Source organism: Pimephales promelas, chromosome 4 (assembly GCF_988280905.1).
Source record: "Pimephales promelas chromosome 4, fPimPro1.hap1.1, whole genome shotgun sequence".
In the NCBI taxonomy this organism is placed as follows: domain Eukaryota; kingdom Metazoa; phylum Chordata; class Actinopteri; order Cypriniformes; family Leuciscidae; genus Pimephales; species Pimephales promelas.
Window position 1 is genome coordinate 27,351,445 of NC_142772.1, and position 20,726 is coordinate 27,372,170.

The 20,726-nt window shown below is 39.5% G+C and overlaps 1 protein-coding gene across 2 annotated transcripts in view; it reads right to left on the reverse strand.

Moving 5' to 3' along the window:
• The window catches only part of arl15a (ARF like GTPase 15a), a 145,317-nt gene that overhangs the window by 94,982 nt on the left and 29,609 nt on the right, over positions 1–20,726 (reverse strand). For both annotated transcript variants that reach the window (XM_039650036.2, XM_039650035.2), the window contains 2 exons: positions 13,773–13,917; positions 5,572–5,631 (listed from right to left, as the gene is read on the reverse strand). In XM_039650036.2, the coding sequence (XP_039505970.1) occupies positions 5,572–5,631; positions 13,773–13,917 (205 nt within the window). The remainder of the gene's footprint in view (positions 1–5,571; positions 5,632–13,772; positions 13,918–20,726) is intronic.

Consider the following 20,726-nt stretch of genomic DNA (forward strand, 5'->3'; position numbering starts at 1 on the left):
GCTCGGATTACTGATGTCAATTCACCAGGAGGTATATGCCAGGAAACCCGCTTCCTAAGTTAAACCTGCTTTTAAAAGGCGGTGAATTTTCAAAAAAATGAAACAAATACAATAAAACAAATACGAAACAAACAAATATGCCTGAAGTGGGTGCAAAAGCGTTTGAACATTTGGCCCTCAGGGCCTTTATCTCTGATGGGGACATTAACGTTGCTCCTTGTTCCACTCAGTTCTTTTACAATCCGGTACAGAATTGTCATGTCATTGTTCAGCACTCATTTTGCATTGCCAACAAAGGACCAAATAGCAAATATAATATTTTATGTAAATATTAAAATATAAATGAAGAAATATTTTGGGCCTTAGTGTCAAAAAGATTGAAAACCACTGATCTAGATGCACAGCCTAACAATAATATTTTCACCAAGAATGGACACATCTCAGTAGGTTATATGCATCAATGACCAAAGGAAGGCAGTTCATGGGGCAACATAAAACACTTGCACAACACATCTTTAACAGCTGTATTCCCTTTCAGGTACTCTGCAAACTTTCAGTCAGAGCAGATGTGTCCTGCTCCAGGTGATACATCAGTCTCATCTTGAAGAACACTGGAGGCTGCAATCCATTAAAAACATCCCTGTGGGCTCTGACCTCACCTACTGGAGAAGCTTCTTTTCACAGCCCTCCATATGCATTTCAGATTTAGTCAGGCCTCCCCATGGTTTACAGTGTTTTCTATCCATGTTGTTTTTCTTTAAGTGGGCTCTTGATTCTGTTGCATCGGTGGGGCCACTTGTCATGATACAGAGTGCACCTGTAATGTCCCCAGCATCCCGCAAAACATATAAATCACTTCAAAGAGCAGCTCCCCTAACATTCTCATAAACAGAGTCGGGCTCTGATTTATTTCTCTCTCCACAGACCTCTTTCTGTTCAGTGGTCCTACAACAACAAGCATCTTCCAACATTGTACCTGTGGCCATGTATCCGTTCCAAATGAACCAAATTTCTAAATGAACCATCCTGTCAGATTAGTCAAATGTTTAAAATAGAGTGGTTGAATGAGACTGAGATTTTGATTGGCAATTTAAATATTCAATTTATATTAGGTAAATATCAACTCTAAAAGGATGTCTAACATGATTAATAGTGCGTTATGCTGTTCACCAAAACTAAAACAACTTCTGTAACAATATTGTACAAAAATGTCTAATTAAGCATTTTTGTCTAATAAAAAAAATTGACACTATGTAATTGATGGAGATGAGGCAGCTACGTAATTATGACAGAAGAATACTTTGTATTGTGTATATAATAAAATAATTTATAATAAACAAAAATATATATTTTCTATATCTTATATTTTCTACACTTTGTATTTTTTTATACTTTAATAATATTAATACATTTATACAGCGATTTTCTCTGCACTCAAAGCACTTTACATGAATGAATGAATAGACTCAAGTTCGAAATTTAAACAAAACTGCTATAAATATAAGTCACAATGAAATGGAAACAGCCAAAGTTCTTTTCTTTCATATTGGGATGTACATTTTAGTAGATGGAAATATATTGGGCGGGGCTTGTTTCTGCCTATTGGTTGTTGACTGGATTTTTGTGTGTTGCACTCAAAAATGGAGGCAGATGAATGCAAGCATGGAAAAATGCTGTATACGTCATCAGAAAAAAGAAATTTATCGTTTCACTAGATCAAGTTATGACATTTTTAATAAAAATCACAACGTCAAAAAAAGTTTAAAATTCAACTAAATGAATGCAGGGATAAATCGTTCACAAGTTTAATAATAAAAATTGTGGTATTTTCATTTCATGCTGACTTTTTTGTATAGAACATATATCGAATTAAGTTTTTAAAATTACATTATTACTGGGAGGTAGGAGTAATGTAACGTTTCTCTGTAAATATATATATATATATATATATTTTTTTTTTTTTTAAATAGAATCGTACTGTTCTCCACACACAGCTCAGCACGCATTTGCACCTCGGTTCATCTCAAATCTGACGACGCATCTATAATCATTTACGCAGTCATCACCCGGGTGTTCATAGCGTGCAAACACAGGCAAGACCTGAACTGCACATGTTGCCATCTCTGTTTAAACTAAACTCATTTAGGCCTTACAAATTTAAACTATTGTTGCGCAAGACGCGAAAGAGAAATTGTGCGCACTGTGAGAAGATGTGTGTGTGCTCTGTTCAAGCACAAGAATCTTTTTCAATTCTTGCGCTTGAACAGACAAATTCACACAAAAATTATCTGGATCAATGTAGACGTAGGCTTAAAGGGACAGCTGGCTAATATTCCTGCTGTCTGTGTTTTTAATGGTAATCAAACAAAATCCAAGGAAATCACTGCTCTTGGTTGCTTTTGAAACTTTAACCCTCTGGGGTCAACTATCACACCGGCGCAACAAGCTCACTTTTTTTCTTATAAGTGCAAAAGAGACTCAAATTACTTTGCTGATTTTTGTATGTATTTTTTGTGTATACTCTAACAAAGTGTGATTTTTGGGAAAGCTTTTGGAAGTGGGAAGCTTTGTAGAGGAGTTAGATGTGCTGCTGTCCTCTTTCCCTGAGGATGGCACTCCACTGGTAGTCTTTGGCGACTTCAACATTCATCTAGAGAAGCCGTGCGCTACAGACTTCATCTATCTTCTAGCCTCATTCTATCTCAAACGGCTCATCACCACAGGTACTCACAAGTCAGCCAACACACTGGACCTGGTTTACACTCGCAACTGCATCACAGACAACATTTTGGTGAAACCTCTCCACGTTTCAGATCATTTCCTCTTTACTTTCAATCTACAACTCCCTACCCATACTCCACTAACTACCCTACCAGTTACTTTCAGACGAAACCTCCACTCACTTTCTCCCTCCCATCTTTCCTCTGCTGTGTCATCTTCTCTTCCCTCACCCTCAAAATTATCATCTCTGGAAGTGAATACCTCAACGGATACTTTATGCTCGACTTTAGCTTCTTCTTTAGACATTATCTCCTCCAGACCAGCATGTGCCACTCCCTCTAGCCCCTGGTTATCTGAGGATCTTTGTGGACACCGGACCAAACTCAGAGCAGCGGAGAGGAAATGGCGCACATCAAAAAACATATCTGACCTGAGTATGTATCAATCTCTCCTCTCTGCCTTCTCGGTTGATGTTCACGCCGCAAAATCTTAATACTTCCATATCAAGATCAACACCGCCCCGAACACACAAATGCTTTTCAAAACAACCGCCTCCACCACCGACCTCCTCACTAACTGCTGAAGATTTTGCTAACTTCTTCACTAAAAAAAAAAACAACTATCAGCAGTCAGTTCACTAATCCACACACACAGGAACCTAGACCAACCACTCCCACAGGAAGTAACCTTCTCTCCTCCTTCTCTCCACTAACCGAGGAAAAAGTATCTAATTTACTCCTCTCCAATCATCCTACCACCTGCCCTCTAGACCCCATCCCCTCACACCTTCTACAAGCCATCTCTCCCATACTTCTACCGGCTCTCACACATATTATCAACTTTTTCCTACAAACTGCCATTGTTCCTATGGCATTTAAGCAGGCTCGGGTAACTCCACTGCTTAACAAATAAACACATCACTCTTAGAGAATTACAGATCTGTCTCTCTCATACCATTCATTGGGAAAACACTTGAATGAGCTTCTTTCAACCAAGTATCATCTTTCCTATCTCTGAACAACCAGCTGGATGTCAACCAATCTGGCTTCAAGAAAGGGCATTCAACCGAGACCGCATTACTGTCAGTCACAGAAGCCCTGCGGATCGCAAAAGCTGCTTCCAAATCATCAGAAGAAATCATTCTCATTCTCCTCGACCTGTCTGCTGCCTTCGACACTGTGAACCATCAGATCCTTCTATCCACCCTCTCATCACTGGGCATCACAGGTACTCTTCTCCACAGGTTTGAGTCCTATCTCACAGGTAGGTCCTTCAGGGTCGCGTAGAGAGGCGAAGTATCCAAAGCACATCAACTGACCACAGGGGTTCCCCAGGGTTCAGTGCTTGGACCGCTCCTCTTCTCCATTTACACCACATTACAGGGACCCATCATACAGGCAAATGGTTTCTCTTAACATTGCTATGTTTATGACACCCAGCTCTACCTCTCATTTCAACCAGATGATCCCACAGTAGCTGCACGAATCTCAAGCTGTCTGGCTGCGTCACCTGCAGCTCAACCTGGATAAGACTGAGCTTCTCGTCTTCCATGCCAATCAATCTCTACTGCATGAATTCACTATCCAGCTAGATTCCTCAATCACCCCATCAAGGTCGTTCAGAAATTTTGGAGTAATCTTCGATGACCAGCTGACCTTCTCAGACCACATTACAAAGACAGCTCGATCATGCAGGTTTGCAATGCACAACATCAAGAAGATCAGGCCTGTCCTAACTGAGCAGGCGACACAGCTTCTTGTCTAGGCCCTGGTAATTTCTAGGTTTGATTACTGCAAAGCTCTTCTGGCTGGACTTCCATCATGTGGAACTAAACCTATACAAATGATCCAGAATGCTGCTGCTCGTCTTGTCTTCAACGAGCCCAAAAGGGCCCATGTCACTCCTGCATCTCCCTGCACTGGCTGCCACTCTGGCTGATCACACACAACTTTTCAGGTTTGAGTATACATTTAACTTTGTTGGACTTTCACAAACAATGCTGGAATTTAAAATGTTTAAAATTTAGTTTACTATGAATGATAACTTGTTTATTTATTAAAAATATGGCCTGTTTTTAATGTAATAAACCCTTTAAAATATTTATTTTAAGCTCATTTGTATTATTATTAATTATAATAATTGTACATGCAGCTGCCACACACAAATCTAATTTAATTACAATTACAATATTTTATAATTGTATTTATTATTATTTATTGCAAAACTGTGCAGCCCTTTTCTATGTCTCTATCCATGATATTGATCCATAAAAAAGGGATGATTGGATGAGGGATGGATGTATGTATATCTGTCTTTATAGAGGCACAAACAATATCAAACTATACAAATAAAATAGTACTGAATTATGTGTGTTACACACAAGTGTTACAACTAACCCCTCTGTATGTTACAATTAACCCCGCATATGGGGTAAGTTGTAACATTTGCACTTCTGTCACTTTCAGTCCAACTGTACGAAAATGGTAGGTCCTAGAAAAAAACTTTAAGTGTTCATTTGTAGCAGAGATGTGTAAATGTGAAAACAAATATGAATCTAACCTAATTACTTTTTAATTAATTGAGCCAAAACCAAAATGCGTTAGGTTGTGCCCCGCTCTCCCCTAGTCCTTTTTTTTCCATAGCAAACATATTAAACCGTTCCAAAACTGTGAACCTAAAACTGTGATACAAACCGAACCATGAGCAATTTGAACTGTTATACTCCTAGGTAGGAGACACCCCTTCTTAGAGTGCAGTTGGCTAAACTAAGAGATCTCTCCCTGAGTCAACAGTCTATTCTCCAGTATTTGGAGAGGATATGATGAATCTTAGTCTATTTGTTTGTATTACCTCCTAGTTCCTTCACATTCAGTATCGCATTTTTGAATGGCACTGCCTTGATGCTGAAACCTGTGGAAGAAAACATGATTTCAAAATTTGCACAAACTTTACGATAGATTTCACAAATTACACTTAACAGCAAAAAATACTCCTCTAACTAATATAAATTTCAAACATTATTAAAGACAAGTGAACAGTCAGCAATACAAAAGATCTAATAAAAAACATGGCAAGCATAGCACAAATGAACAATAGACCAAACATTGATTTAAGTTTTTTGATTAAGATCTTACAGTTAGGGCTGGACAATATGGCCAAAAAATCATGTCTCTGTATTTTTTGGTTGAATGGCTTTCTGTCAGGACCACTATGAACCGTTGAATACGATTTAGCATATGACAATTAGCATACAGTTTGGAATTGGATTGGCAGCATGGTTCTGTTCTGGGCAAGATCTTCAGAGAGCAGTAATAACCCCCCTTAGAACAGAATCAACATGAATGTATTGCAGATATCATTAATTCAATATTTTAAAGTACAGCATTATTTGAGATTTTTTTCTGATTCAAGGAGAATCAGAATGCCAAATCCTGAATGACAAGAGGAGGAGCTGGGAATGGAGGAGGGTAATTAGCTCCTGAGGACCACGATAGCTGTTAACTATACTGAAGGAGCTTATAAATATATACAGTGATAGGCGTCGTATTCCAATAGGTAGACTTGGATCAGCTGAGATGCATCCAGCTGATGCAAACTTGACTAATGTGACCTGCCAGAACTAACACTACACTTTATATATCTTGGTATTTTCTACGTTTATCCATTTGCCCAATAATGTCCTACAAACAATGTTAATATTGAAGGCTATGAAAACAAATATAGTTCTCTTTCAGTTCAACGCAGTCAACGTGTCAACTGATTGGGATCACGCTTAGGGAGCCTGTCATCTTCGAGTACTGTTGAAACGAGCCAATGTACATTGGCGTGCATGAAATGCATCATACACTCCGCCCCCATGGCGCAAACAAAAATATGGAAGTGGATGCACTCACTAGTTGTCTTTCAATTTCTTTGGAGCCGATCATTTGATGTCTCTGAAGAGTGCTGTTGTTTACAATAGTGTTGCACGGTGCACCGATACTTCAAAAGTATTGCGATTCTCGGAAATTAAAAACTTCACGATTCCTAATTCGCTGTGTTGTTACTTTGCCGTATCTATGTGGCATAACAACAGCTCTTGATGTTGTTCAAGTCCCTAGCCATCTTACTTCTCAGTGGGGGTACCTGGCCTGGAGATGTGGCCGTGGCAGAGAACTGGAGCCGGGTCTCTGCCTTCCACCTCGCTGCCCCTCCTCGGGTACGCCGGTGGTTCGGGTGGGCTTGTTGGGTCGGTACCTGGAAGTCTGGCTAGTGTTTCCGGGTCCGTCCCGATGACACATTCACACCATTCGGTTCGGCTATGCAATTCAGTTTGTACGCCGGCCTCGCAGGTTCAGGGTGCGGTCAGTGGACACCCCTGTCCTGTGGAAAGAGATCGATGTCCTGCTGGCGAAGGACGTGATAGAGCCGGTCCCTCCTGCTGAGATGAGGTCCGGGTTTTACAGCACCTACTTCACTGTACCCAAAAAAGGCGGTGGGTTATGGCCAATCCTGGACCTGCGTGTCTTGAATCGGGCCCTGCACAAACTCCCGTTTAAGATGCTCACGCAGAAGCGCATTTTCGAATGCATCCATCCCCAGGATTGGTTTGCAGCGATTGACCTGAGGGACGCGTACTTTCATGTCACGATTCATCCACAACACAGACCATTTCTACGGTTTGCTTTCGAGGTTCGAGCATATCAGTACAAAGTCCTACCCTTCAGGCTGGCCCTGTCGCCCCGCGTCTTCACGAAAGTCGCGGAGGTGGCTGAGAGAACTGAACCATTGTTCCCATGAGAGAACAAGGCGTTCACATTCTCAAATATCTGCAGAGGCTCTCTTATCTCGGTATTATCTCAGTTCCTTTCGAGGCAGGACAGCGGTTCCACTGAAACAATTTCAGTGGCTCCTGGGGCATATGGCAGCTGCAGCCGCAGTAACGCCGCTCGGCCTGTTACATATTACATATGGCACGTTCTGGGTCAAAGTAAACCCGCACTATCACCAAACCTTCTCCCCATGGTCAGATCCTACATTTCCGGAGTGGCCCTAATCCATATTTCCAGGCATGCTGTGGTTTTCACAGATGCTTCTGCCATGGGATGGGGGGCCACGTACAAAGGGCATGCAGTCTTGGGTCTGTGGACGGGGCCCCAGCTGCATTGGCACATCAACTGCCCAGAGTTGCAAGCAGTACGCTTGGCTTTGTGTCACCTTAAAGGGCTTCTAAAAGACAAGCACGTACTGGTCCGTACGGACAGCACTGCAAACGTTGCGTACATCAACCGACAAGGTGGTCTACGTTCTCGCCGCATGTCGCAAATCACCTCCCACCTCCTCCAATAGAGTCAGAAGCATCTCAGGTAACTTCACGCCACTCAAGTTCCAGGGGAGCTCAACCATGTGGCAGACAAGCTTTCACGGTTGCCTCCACTGCCAGAAGAATGGTGACTCCACCCCCAGGTGGTTCAGCTGATCTGGAGTGTTTTCGGAGTTGCAATGCACAGGTGGACCTGTTTGCCTCTCCGGACACGACCCATTTCCGGTGGTCTTACTCCCTGTCCGAGGGGACCCTCGGCACGGACGCCCTGGCTCACAGCTGGCCCCAGGACTTACGCAAGTATGCATTTCCCCCAGTGAGCCTTCTTGCGCAGACCCTGCGCAAGGTCAAGAAGGACGAGGAGCAGGTCCTGTTAGTGGCGCCATATTGGCCCACCAGGACTTGGCTTACGGAACTCATGCTCCTCGCGACAGCCCGTCCTCGGCCGATTCCTCTGAGGAAGGACCTCCTTTCTCAGAGACGGGGCACTCTATGGCACCCGCGTCCAGACCTCTGAAAACTCCATGTCTGGTCCCTGGACGGGACCCAGAGGTTCAAGGTGATCTACCACAGGCTGTGGTAAACACCATCGCTTCTGCAAGAACCCCCCTCTATAAGGCGCCTCTATACCTTGAAGTGGAACCTTTTCATCAAGTGGTGTTCCTCCTACCATGAGGACCCCCGAACTTGCCCGATCAGAGAGGTGCTTTCCTTCCAACCAGATGGGTTGGAGCGAAGGCTTCTACCTCCACCAAAGTATATGTTGCCGCAATAGCCGCACATCACAATGTAGTAGAAGGTCAGTCTGTGGAGAAGCACGACCTGTTTATCAGATTCCTTAAGGGTGCTAGTAGGTTAAACCCACCTTGTGTTTTGCACTCTGTACCCACTTAGGACCTAGCTCTGGTACTGAGAGCTCTTAAAAGTTCTCCCTTTGAGCCTTTGCTGACAGTGAAGCTAAATATATACTGTCCATTAAGACAGCGCTCCTGTTGGCACTGGCCTCTTTTAAGAGGGCCGGGATCTGCAGGCTTTTTCGGTCGACGAATTGTGCCTAGAGTTCGGGCCAGGTCTTTCTCGCGTGATATTGAGACCCCGGCTCGGATATGTGCCCAAGGTTCCTACCACTCCCTTTGTAGCTCAGGTAGTGAACCTGCAAGCTCTGCCCCAGGAGGAGGCAGACCCAGCCCTAGCTTTTCTCTGTCCAGTCCACGCCCTGCGGGTTTACATCGACAGAACACAAACCTTCGTTACCTTCCCCTTTCCTTTTATCCAATGTCCACTGAGTGGGTCTTGCGGAACAGCAGTCTCTAGCTAGCTCTCTAGCTAGCTCCCGTAATTTTTAGAAACTGCTTTGGATAGCTTAGCTGGGCGCTGGAAAGGGCCAGCACCATGGCATTTTATTAGGGATCCCAATTCGTCAGGGAACTCCCCCGACGACATGTCGAAAAAGGACGAAAGGGAAAGTCTTGGTTACATTTGTAACCCTCGTTCCCTAAATTCAGGGAACGGAGACATGTCGTGCCTTCGCCTTGTTGCTGTACCTTCGTGGAGGACTGGACTCTGTTCGGCTCCTCAGCGAAAAGCGTCAATGCAATGTTTACTTCCGCCTTTATACCCGCGCTGGTAGGCAGCTCGCAGAATGCACATTTTGCATGCCAATGTTTATTGGCTCGTTTTTAATTCTCTCTAAGGCAATAGGCTCCCTAGCGTGATCCCAATTCGTCAGGGAACTCCCCCGACGACACGTCTCAGCTAGGAGGGTTACATACGTAACCGAGATGTTTTTGATGCACTCTGTGAGGAGCTAGTACTTGGATGAGACTGCTCAGACTTAAAAAATAAAATAAAAATAAAAGTTCTTCGCCCAACAGTCTTGGGGACATCGAAACGTCGAGGAAGTTACCTCTAGAACGCAGCAGATTGCTTTTTTTGCATCCAGAAACCTATCAATGACACAGTTAATAGCATTGCTAAATAAACTTGAAGGCAAAAGTCCAGAAGAACAGACCTATCCTTATCTTTTATATCAGACAGATTTAAATAAAGATGACGGTCTGTGGCCACCAGGGCTGCTATAGAACAGCCCACTGACTTGGCCGTCTCGTTAGTGGCGGCCAAGGAGCGACAGGTCTGTTGCGCGACACAATTCTCGAATCACAACAGCGCTGACTTCGCGGGGCGTCCAAAAGAACAGACCTATCCTTATTTTTTATATCAGACAGATTTAACCAAAGATGATGCTCCATCATCAAACAGATGAAATGAATCGGACAAAGTCTTTTATCTGATATAGGAAGATAGATGAACAACGGACTGAAGAAGACAGGCGGGCTGAAGAAGGAAGGCAGACTGGAGATCCAAGAGACAGGCTGAGTAATCCGACGATAGAGGAAGTGTACATAGACGACTGTCTATACGAGGCTACCTGCGGAAATTTTGACATAATTTTGTGTGAATTTGTTAATTCAAAAACAAGATGACGTGAAAGAGAACTCAGTTCAGTATTCAATATCTGTTCAGTATACAATATCTGAGAAGCGGCGTTCCGAATTGAGTTATATACTGTATATATAGTACCTGTTAAAGTGTGGAAACATTAAAAGTTTAATGTTTTTGAAAAGTCTCTTATGCTCACCAAGGCTGCATTTATTTAATCAAAAAATTGAGTTAAAACAGTATAGCTACATATTATTAAAAATTATATTCTATTAATTTAATTTCTTCCAGTGATGGAAAAGATATCAAAATTTACCGCATTATTACTCCAGTCTTCAGTGTCACATGATCCTTAAAGGGGTGGTTGATTGCGATTTCACTTTTTCATTTTAAATAGTGTGTAATGTAGCTGTTGGTGCATGAACAGTATCTGCAAAGTTGCAGCGCTGAAAGTTCAATGTAAGTTTAATGCCTGCAAAAACGACTCGAATGGGAAAACAACGGGTTTTATACGCATCTAACCCATACATTTGCATCAACCCTCCCTCCAGAATATGCAAAAAAGGGCATGGCCATATTTCTGCGGCTCATCGAAAGTGTTATTGTATCTGTGTTCGGGCTTTCCACGGACGTTACAGTTCGTCAACAATGGATAGAATTTATGTTTGATTATGTTTCTGAAAATTACAATCGTAATTTAGCTCTCTGTGCTGTGCATTTTACGGAAGACAGCTTCCAGAATCTCCACAAATTCAATGCCGGATTCAACAAGAAACTGTTATTAAAACATAAAGACGGTCCAACTTTAAAACCAGAAGCAGCAGTTGTTGGGCCACAACCTGTAAGTAAGACTTAATAATTTTAAATGTATTTGCATGTATAATTTCAGACGTAATGTTTTAGTTTTATCAAATGCCAGTGTTGGCTTTATAGCCACTTAGTTATGCTATTTCGTGTCTATGACAAACACATACAAATATTTGGACTTGAGTATGTGCTAATTTTGTAGATGTATTTTTTCATATATATACACTTTATGACGTAATTTTTCAATTTGATCAAGAGCGTAAACCAATGTCAACACTGTTTGTGTATATAGCTAGTTAGTTCGATGCTATTTTGTGTAAGACAAATAAAGTTTAAAAAAAAATATAGACTGTAATCGCAGCAAAATTCAGCTGTTGTTATCAGTGTACAGTATGGTTTTAACACATTTGCCACAGGTAGGCTATACCTAAATAAAACAATACCCTGAGTAAACTAAATTTTGTGAATAGATAAACGGTTATTCATTGTATCAATAAAACAATAATTAAAAAAAAAAATTATTTAGTTATATTAAATGTTTAATCAGGAGAAAACCATATCTCAAAAGCTAACAAGCAGCAGTAGTATTTTCAAGAAACAACGTACTAAAATTCTTATAATAATAGTAGAATAGAATAGAATAATAATAATAATAATTTAAAAAAAAATTACCATTCAAAAACGTTTTGTAAGAGCCGTGTTTGGGGAGGTTCTGCTAGACTCTCTTCATCGCCGCTTTCTGGGTCTGCTTCTGGCTCATACTGATACGGCAGTATTGACACCAATATTTACATTTGACCGGAGCACATTCAACTTCCGCCCGTAAAGGTAATGGGCGTGAAGTTTCCGGACAACGTGCACTACACAGTTTAGCCAATCAAAACACACCAGCCCAAACTAACCAATCTGAGTCCATTGCCTGTTTCTGAGGGAGTGGTTTCATAGAATCAGGATGTTAACCGGTCATTCAAATGACAGAGGAGAAAGCGGCTTACAATAAAGGTGAAATTTATGAAAAATAAGACTTTTTAAAAAAAGAAAAAACACGAATACATGTTATATTTCACCCCATAAACACAATCATGCAAAGAAAAAAAGCAGCAAACCACCCCTTTAAGAAATCGATATTATTATTATTATCATTGTTATTATTATTATTATCAATGTTGTAAACTGTTGTGCTGCTTAATATTTTTGTGGAAAAGGTGATACTTTTTTCAGTATTCTTTGATGAATAGAAAGTTCAATGAACAGGATTTATTCGCATTTATTACATGTATTAAAGCATTTATAAAATATAAATCTTTTGTAAAATTATAAACGCCTGTCAATTTTGATCAATTTAATGCATCCTTGATGAATGAAATAATTAAAAAAAATAATATTTTAAGTAAAAAGTATTGTAATCTTAGCGCAAATATTTGAACGGTATCATTGTTTCCACAAAAATTAAGCAACAAAAACTGTTTTCAACAATGATAATACAAATGTTTCTTTTAAAATTGATAATGGACTGAACCTCTGAACCCCACGTTCATTTAAAGCTAAGTTTCATGAGGCAAGTTTCATCAAATGCTCAGCAGGTGAGAGTAAATATACTATGAACAGGTGAGAACCTCCATCTAGGTCTGCTGGTACAGACCAGTGGCTCTGACCATAGCTAGACTTAATCTAACCATAACCATATTTCAACAAGAGTTCCCAAATAACACTTCACTATTATAATTACTGCTTCACTAGACAGATAGAGACAGGTGTGTTCGCTCCAAAGACAAAGGGCGATCATTATTGGATGCACATTCTGGGTTTGTGTACAGTCTAGCGTGCTGTATACATCACAATCCGACTGTTAAGACGTGCCGAAGAAAGCCTGACACAATTGTGTCTTCTCTTGTAAAAAGAACCATTTGTGTTGTTGGTAAAAACGGAAGTGGTGTCATCCATCTCAAGAGATGAAGATATTCTTGAATAAACCAGCCTGTCGACAAGATCTCTAATGAAATCAACAGTCTTTTAACAAGGAAGAAAGTGAGTGACAAAACCCAGATGTTCTTAAAAACAGACACACATACGCACCAAGAGCTCCTCTGCAATTGTGCTCTTTCTTTGGTAAAGTAACATAGTGCTCAAAGGCAGGCTCTGAGGTAACCTGCAGCAATAACGTTAAACATATTTCAGCGGTCAAATAGGCTGAAGCACACATGGTGACAATGAAGTTATTTTGCAGACGTTCCAAAGCACTGAAAATGCATAGAGTCGAAGATATGATGTACAAGTGTGGACTATCAGTGCAAAGGTTTAAGTAAATGCACTGCAAAAATAGTGTGCTAAGTCGATTTGTTGGAACGATTTGGCACATTTGTTTGAGAAACAGGAACTGAGGCTTGTTTTAATAGAAAATGCTTAGTCTTTTTAGGTCTCACGGCTGAATATGTAATTCGATCTTATTTTTGATGGCTTACAAAATGCTGCAGTACAAAGCTGCAGAGAAATTTTATAATACCTGTGGTTGGTATTGTGCCATCACTGATCTCATTGCACAAGCGAGATAGCAGACTGGTCTTGCCGGCACCGCTCAGTCCAATGCATACTACATCATACTCCGGTCTAGCTGGAGGGGGGGCCTTACAGCACAATTTCTGGAGACACTAAAAATACAAAAACACAGAAAAGACAAACATGGTTCGTGACTATGAGTGGTACACTTTTCACTAGCGTGCTGATAAGGCTGAAATGATTCTTTTAAGCACATGTTTGCCAAAATAAACAGAGTAACACGAGCTGAAAAATGCTAATGAAGTACCAGAGAAAGATGAACTAATGTGGTGATTTGAAAGCAGCACATCTGGAGGAGACCTCCAGAACTCACAATGAAATGACATAATTGACAAAATGGGACATGAAATTTACCACACAGCTGTTGCTTTGTCAGTGACTGTGTTTTCCAGTGTTCTTTAAGCTTTAATAAAGGTTTTTTTATTAAAACTAACTGTTTTGAATATTTCTGAACTTTTGTTATAGGAAGATGACATGAAAACGTTTTAGGCATTTATTTTTGCTGATTTTTTTTTTTCGTGCAGATTTTATCATTTAACTCTTGTCCCATGTCCAGATTAGCAATCTTTGAATATGAAAATGCACATTAAAAAGTGAATATATAAATTGTATGAAAATACATTTTTCAAAAGTGATTTACAATTGTGACAGTTATTTAGACGTTTCCACCTTTCAATGGTAAGTGTGCTTGTTTACCAAGGAGATTACGGTATCAGTGAAGAACATACTTTAGACGAAATTATTTAAATATTAAGTTTTTAAAACTGTATTTTTCCTCTGTAAACAGGCATGTGCATATTGAATAAGCCACCAGAACGGAAGAAAAGGTGTTCAAACATGGAGCGAATTTGTGGTAACGAGCAAAACTCTCAGATGACCAATTGGGTTTTGCTTAAACCATTTATGACCTTTACCTTAAAATAATAATGTTTAAGATGTTTACCTTACAGGTTGTGTTGAGGTTAAGCATAACTGGTGTAAAATAATGCATATAAACACACTAGATGATTTACTGACACTCCTGAACTAAAATGGCTGAGATCGCCTATCCTATTGCTTAATAGAGCAGGCTTTATTGTAGAATTTGCTTGCCCTAACATGTAACATAGATTGTTACAAGACAGTCTAATGCAGTCTGTGTCTGTTTAAGGGGGAGGGTGTGGGAAAGAGATAAAGAGGCAGGATTCTGAAAGTGTGTGTCCTAATGAAAGCAGACAGACCAGTCACTTTATGAATCACTGTCTCTGACTGGAGGCCTGCTGGGAGACATTAGGAGGCAAATGCAGTGTGAACCATGAATGGGACAGTTAAAGCCGGTGTGGAGAGATCAGTATACAGAACTAAAGAGAGATATATTTTATTAGTAGGACAGTACTAGCCAAGGCGATTCTAGCCTTGACCTTTGGATTATTTCATTCCAAATGGAAACATACCCATTGTAGTCTTTTTATGAAGAGCAGTTTCTTTTTAAATACCAAGACAAATACAACTTTAGAAGAATGTTCACAATTCCCACAAGCCAAAATTATACTCCCATAAGACAAAATTATATCTGGACAAATTATATTTTAAACATATGATAAATATTAGAGTGTGAATTTAGGAAATATAATTGTCTAATTGGAAAGTATATTTCTTTTAAATCTCTAAATGCCAAAATAAAGCAAAATATGCATCAAGTGACAAGAAAATACATTTTTATGTAATGTACAATTAAAACATATTTAAAATGTATTTTGAACAATATAAATATATTTACATTAAAAGGTATATTACAAATGACAAATTTCAAAATAAATTATATGCATGCAAAATCCTATAAAAAAATTATGAGCAATATTTTGTCTATTTTGGAACACATTTAAAAATATCTGAAAATCTTTTGCTGCATGAATTTGTATACAGCAAAAGTGTTGTTGGCCAAAACATCTAAATTCTGCCACAGAGACCGCAGAATTATGTAGAATTACAGCTCACTCATGTATTATGTAATTCTTCCTGAATCCTAACATGGAAAGGCTTGTAGGCAAACAAATGTGTCATTTGCTCTGGAGTTCTTCCATCAGTATAAAGCCTAAATTGCTTTCACAGGCCCTCCTTCACAGGAACTGCCACAGAGAGGCCGTCCTACATAGTCGGTCGGCCGCACATGCTTCTGCTTTGTCACACAGCAACCTGGACATCTGGTTCTGTAAGAGGCTGATGAATTTACCCTATTCACCCCACCTTCACTTACAGTGCTCAGATGGGATGATAAATTTACATCAGTTGCTTAAGGCACGTCCTGGAGCTTTGACCCCACGGCCCACAGGAGCACAGGGCCACACATTTCAGTGCCCCATGTTGTCGCAGTAGAGCAAAATAAAAGATTTCCCAGGTGTCCAAGAAGTTGCATTTCAAACAACTGTTTGGTCAGGATTTTTCTCGTGCCAGTAAGGCAGGTTGAAACTAAGGCTGCCAAAAGGTTTCTATATGCTGAGAAATGCTAAGTCTTGATTGATTCTTTTGGCTCTAGTCATTCATATTGAACACGTTTAATTGTTCGAGAGCTTCGAGACATTACCTCACCGATGTTGGGGCAGTTGTAAAAGCTGATTAACTGCTTTTTATGTAAATGAAGACTTTAAAAGGTATAAATATTCCAGCCTGACAACAGCTGTGACACGACTGTGGCACATTTTCAAATGAAATGTTTCGCTAAAAGGTGCGCAAAAAAATAAATTAAAAAAAAAAAATCTCTCAGGCCCCCTTATCCCACCCAGCTTTCTATTTGAAAAGAAGATGTCAAAGACATCAAACGGCTGATGTAATTAAAAGGCCTGGCAGAGATCCAGGTCTTGGCACCAAAACAAAGATACGACAGGACTAGAATCCTCCAGCACAGCAGACAGGAGAACACAGCTGGGCCAAATCCACTCAGTATTGCAACAATATTGAATCTTCAGCCCTTATGGAAGCAACGCTGAACAATACGCCACTGCAAAAACAACTCCCCGCCTGCCAACTTCTCCTGAATGGACCCCTCGGCTGAGTGAAGGAGACCCTGTCTGCTCTGTCCTTTAAAGAAAAACAGTCGTCTGAAATTCCATCATGAGAAAAGGAACACGCTTTGCACTCGGCAATGACAACAGTGATCGCTCGGCGGGGTTATTGGCGAAAGACTTAATCCTTACAGACATATACTGTATAGAGATACTGTTGACTGGGTGGGGAGGGGGGTCTGAGGGTCCGTCTGTCCCCCAGACATGCGATGGCCAGCCGTTACTCACTTGTCTGCTCTATTTTAAATGACAGCTTTGTATTTTAGAGCCAATAAATGAGGGGGCGAGAGCGAGGGAAGCACCATGCAGACAGACAGGTCTCAAATTTCACTCATTTGTCCTCTGAGAGTGTGGAGACAGAGCAGACGTCTGCCATTGGAGCGTCAGGCAGCGATGCCATCCTGTTTTCCCCAACTGCACCTCTAAGCATCGCCCATCGCCATGGCTTTGACAGTGACACTTTGGCACCTCAAAGGATTGCTGCATTATTGCACCGTTAAAAATGGCAATTCTGTTATTTAATCACCCTTACATCATTACAAAATAGTAGGGCTGGGAGAAAAAAAAATAGATTCACCAAGCTATTGAGATTTTTCCTTTTTAACGATTCTATTTTTTTATTACGGAATATTCTGATATTAATTAAAATTCAATTGCTTTATTTTTGTCATTACTTGTAGATGAGGTTGACAGAAGTTAGCCACTTTCATTCCAAGTTCCAAAAGAGGATGAAATGTGTCGTTGAGTGACTGAGTGACGTAACATTCCCAAGTGGACCCATGGAAGAGATGTGAGACTGAAAGCATTAAAAAGCTCTCGTGCTACTCATATGCTGAGAGAGAGAGAGAGAGAGAGAGAGAGAGAGAGATTGTGTTAAGTGTTTATGTATGTATATGTGCATGTATGTGTATATATATATATATATATATATATATGTGTGTGTGTATGTATATGTATATATATGTGTATAGAGTATTTGTTGTATATGCTTTGGCAACATTGTTTGAAAAACTTTCATGCCAATAAAGCCCCTTTGAATTGAATTGAGAGAGAGAGAGAGAGAGAGAGAGAGAGAGACAATAGAGCTGTATGATTCATTTTTAAAAGACTGTGATCTCAATTCAAACACCCACGCGATATTGAAAATCATATCGCAACATTCAAAGCTGTGTTGGCGCTGCCGCTGCCGCTGACTCGGAGAGAGTTGACATGAAACAGCTTCACAAGCAGTCTTTTCAACCTCAGGATAGTATCATTATTTCTGTGATGCAATTGTTAAAATGATCATAGAAGTACTTGGATAAAAGTTTAAAGTTCAAATATGAACACTGTCTACTATAGCGTTTAAAATCAGCTTTTTATAGAAACTTAGTGCTTAAAATAACACATTTATGGATTACATTGTTTCGCCACTAAGTGGCAACAAGTGAATTATAAAAAATATTTGTTATTGAATTATTTATTTAAGAAAATGTAGTTTTGTCTGATGTTTCTTGAAATAAAAGTCAGAAAGATTTGATGATTTCTTTTTGTAAGTACAGTCTAAGCGTATACTTAATACACTTCATACAATAGAATACAAAACAATAATTCTAAAGAATCTTCAAAATGTTTTTTATACAAAAATGTTAAATATCAATAATATTGAAAATTATTGTTATTAATGTAATAAACAATGTTAATTTAAGAGCTGCACCAAAGGCAAAGATTATTAGAAAATAACAACTTAAATATTGGTATTGTCTAGAAAACACAATAAATCGATACTATATTCATTTATTTACTGTAATAAACTATTTATTATTTATTTTTCATTTATTGGATACATATCAGCTTATATTGGATTGTGCATGTAAATTTTCCGTTTTTACATTTAGATTACCTTTACTGTCATTTTAGACAAAATAATCTAGAATTTCCGTATCAGGCTATTGTCAGTATCCATTACATGAAAATAATGATCTGCTTATCCGTATCCTAATCTTAAAGGAATAAAGGCTTATCTCCCTCCTAAAGATCTGGAGAGAGTGATAAATGCCCTTCTCATAACTTCTCAACTTGACTACTGTAACTTCTTATATGTGGGCTTAGACAAGGCATCGATTCAGCGTCTGCAGTTAGTTCAAAATGCCGCTGCCTGCCTTCTGTCAGGAAAGAGGAAGAGGGATCACATCACACCTGTTTTGCATCACCTCCATTGGCTCCCTATCTATTACAGGATCGATTTTAAAATCTTACTTTTAGCTTTTAAATCCCTAAATGGTTTGTCTCCATTATATTTAAAAGAGCTTCTTCATGTCCATACCCCAGTGCTGAGATCCACCAATCTCCTCCTCCTGGATGTGCCAAGAAGCAGACTTAAAACTAAAGGAGATCAAACCTTTAGCATAGCAGCCCCAAATCTGTGGAACAACCTGCAAGTCCATATCAGAACCTGTTCAACTCTAGAATGTTTTAAATCACTACTAAAAACAAATCTCTTCTCCTTGGCGTTTCCTTTGAGTTATCATTCCTGGTAACTTTAATATCAATATTACTAGACCTCGTATATGGAATACTACATTATTTTGTTTTTTTCACTTTTATTGTGTGAGTAGTGTATTGTTGTTTTAACTTGTGAAGCACCCTTAGTGGTTTTAAGTGTGCTATATATAAACAAAACTGACAGATTGATTGATTGATTGATTGATTGATTGAATCTTGTTTTACATAAGATTCATATTTTCTTATTATGAGTTCTGCAATGAATGAAATGTATCTGACTTGTTAATGACGAGAATATCTGTAACTAGTATTATCGGTAAAGTTTCACATCTTTTAAAGTGAAATGTGAATATAGAATGTAATTTGGGCTGTGGTACTGAATTCAGCACAAACCTGAGTCAACATGAATCTGCTTTCCAAAGCCACATGCATCAGGTTCATCTTTCACTGATCAGGGGAGGGTGTGTCTCTGGAAGTGAAGACATAGATCATCTCCCCGCATTCAATAGATGGCATGCTGAAGTCAGCCCCTCTTTGCCTGATCAGCGTATTCCATCTTGCTATTAATTTAAGGTGTGGAGGTAACCTGCTCTAGATTTAACAGCACATTGGAAAATTATTAGCAGAAAATTGTGCCAGCAATGACCAACAAATATAAAAATGCCTAGCTATAATCGATCACAGCAAAGAGCCAAGCAGCTTTAGGTCATGCCAAGACAAGTCCATAATGAACAACATCTGCTAAAAATAGCACTGCAGAGTGGAAAATATTGCAGTAAAATTTGCGCAGGTCAACACACTCACTTTAGGACATCATATTTCACTTGTATGCTATGACAATGCCATCCAAAAGCTGACTTAAAAAAATAGCTAAATGTCATATGAAGTCAAATAACAAGGTGACTAAAAAGCAACATCAATAGCACAACCCTCATAATGTGTGGAGCCTCACATTCTGGGTCCAAGAATACGGAAGCTTGTTTTCACTTCTGAGTAAAAGTAATTGTGACTTTATTTCTCATAATGCTGACTTTGTTTCTCTTTGTTTCTCTATTATGAAGTATTACTCATAATTCATTTAGTTGCGACTCTCATATCTTGTAATTGTGACCTTATATCACAGAATTGACTTTCTCTTTATTTGTGACTGTCACTAATGCATTTAAAAACAATAGTTTAAAAATTATAATGAAAATTAAGCTGCATTTTTAAAAATGCATTCCATTTTTAATCAGTCACAATTACCATTTTTATATATTACTTGTCATCAGGGTTCCATAATAGAGACCCCAGTGCTTTGTATGTACAAATAATAAAACTATTCTTATTCTGCATTTAGTCCCGATTCATATCTGGAACACAAACAAAAGTAATAT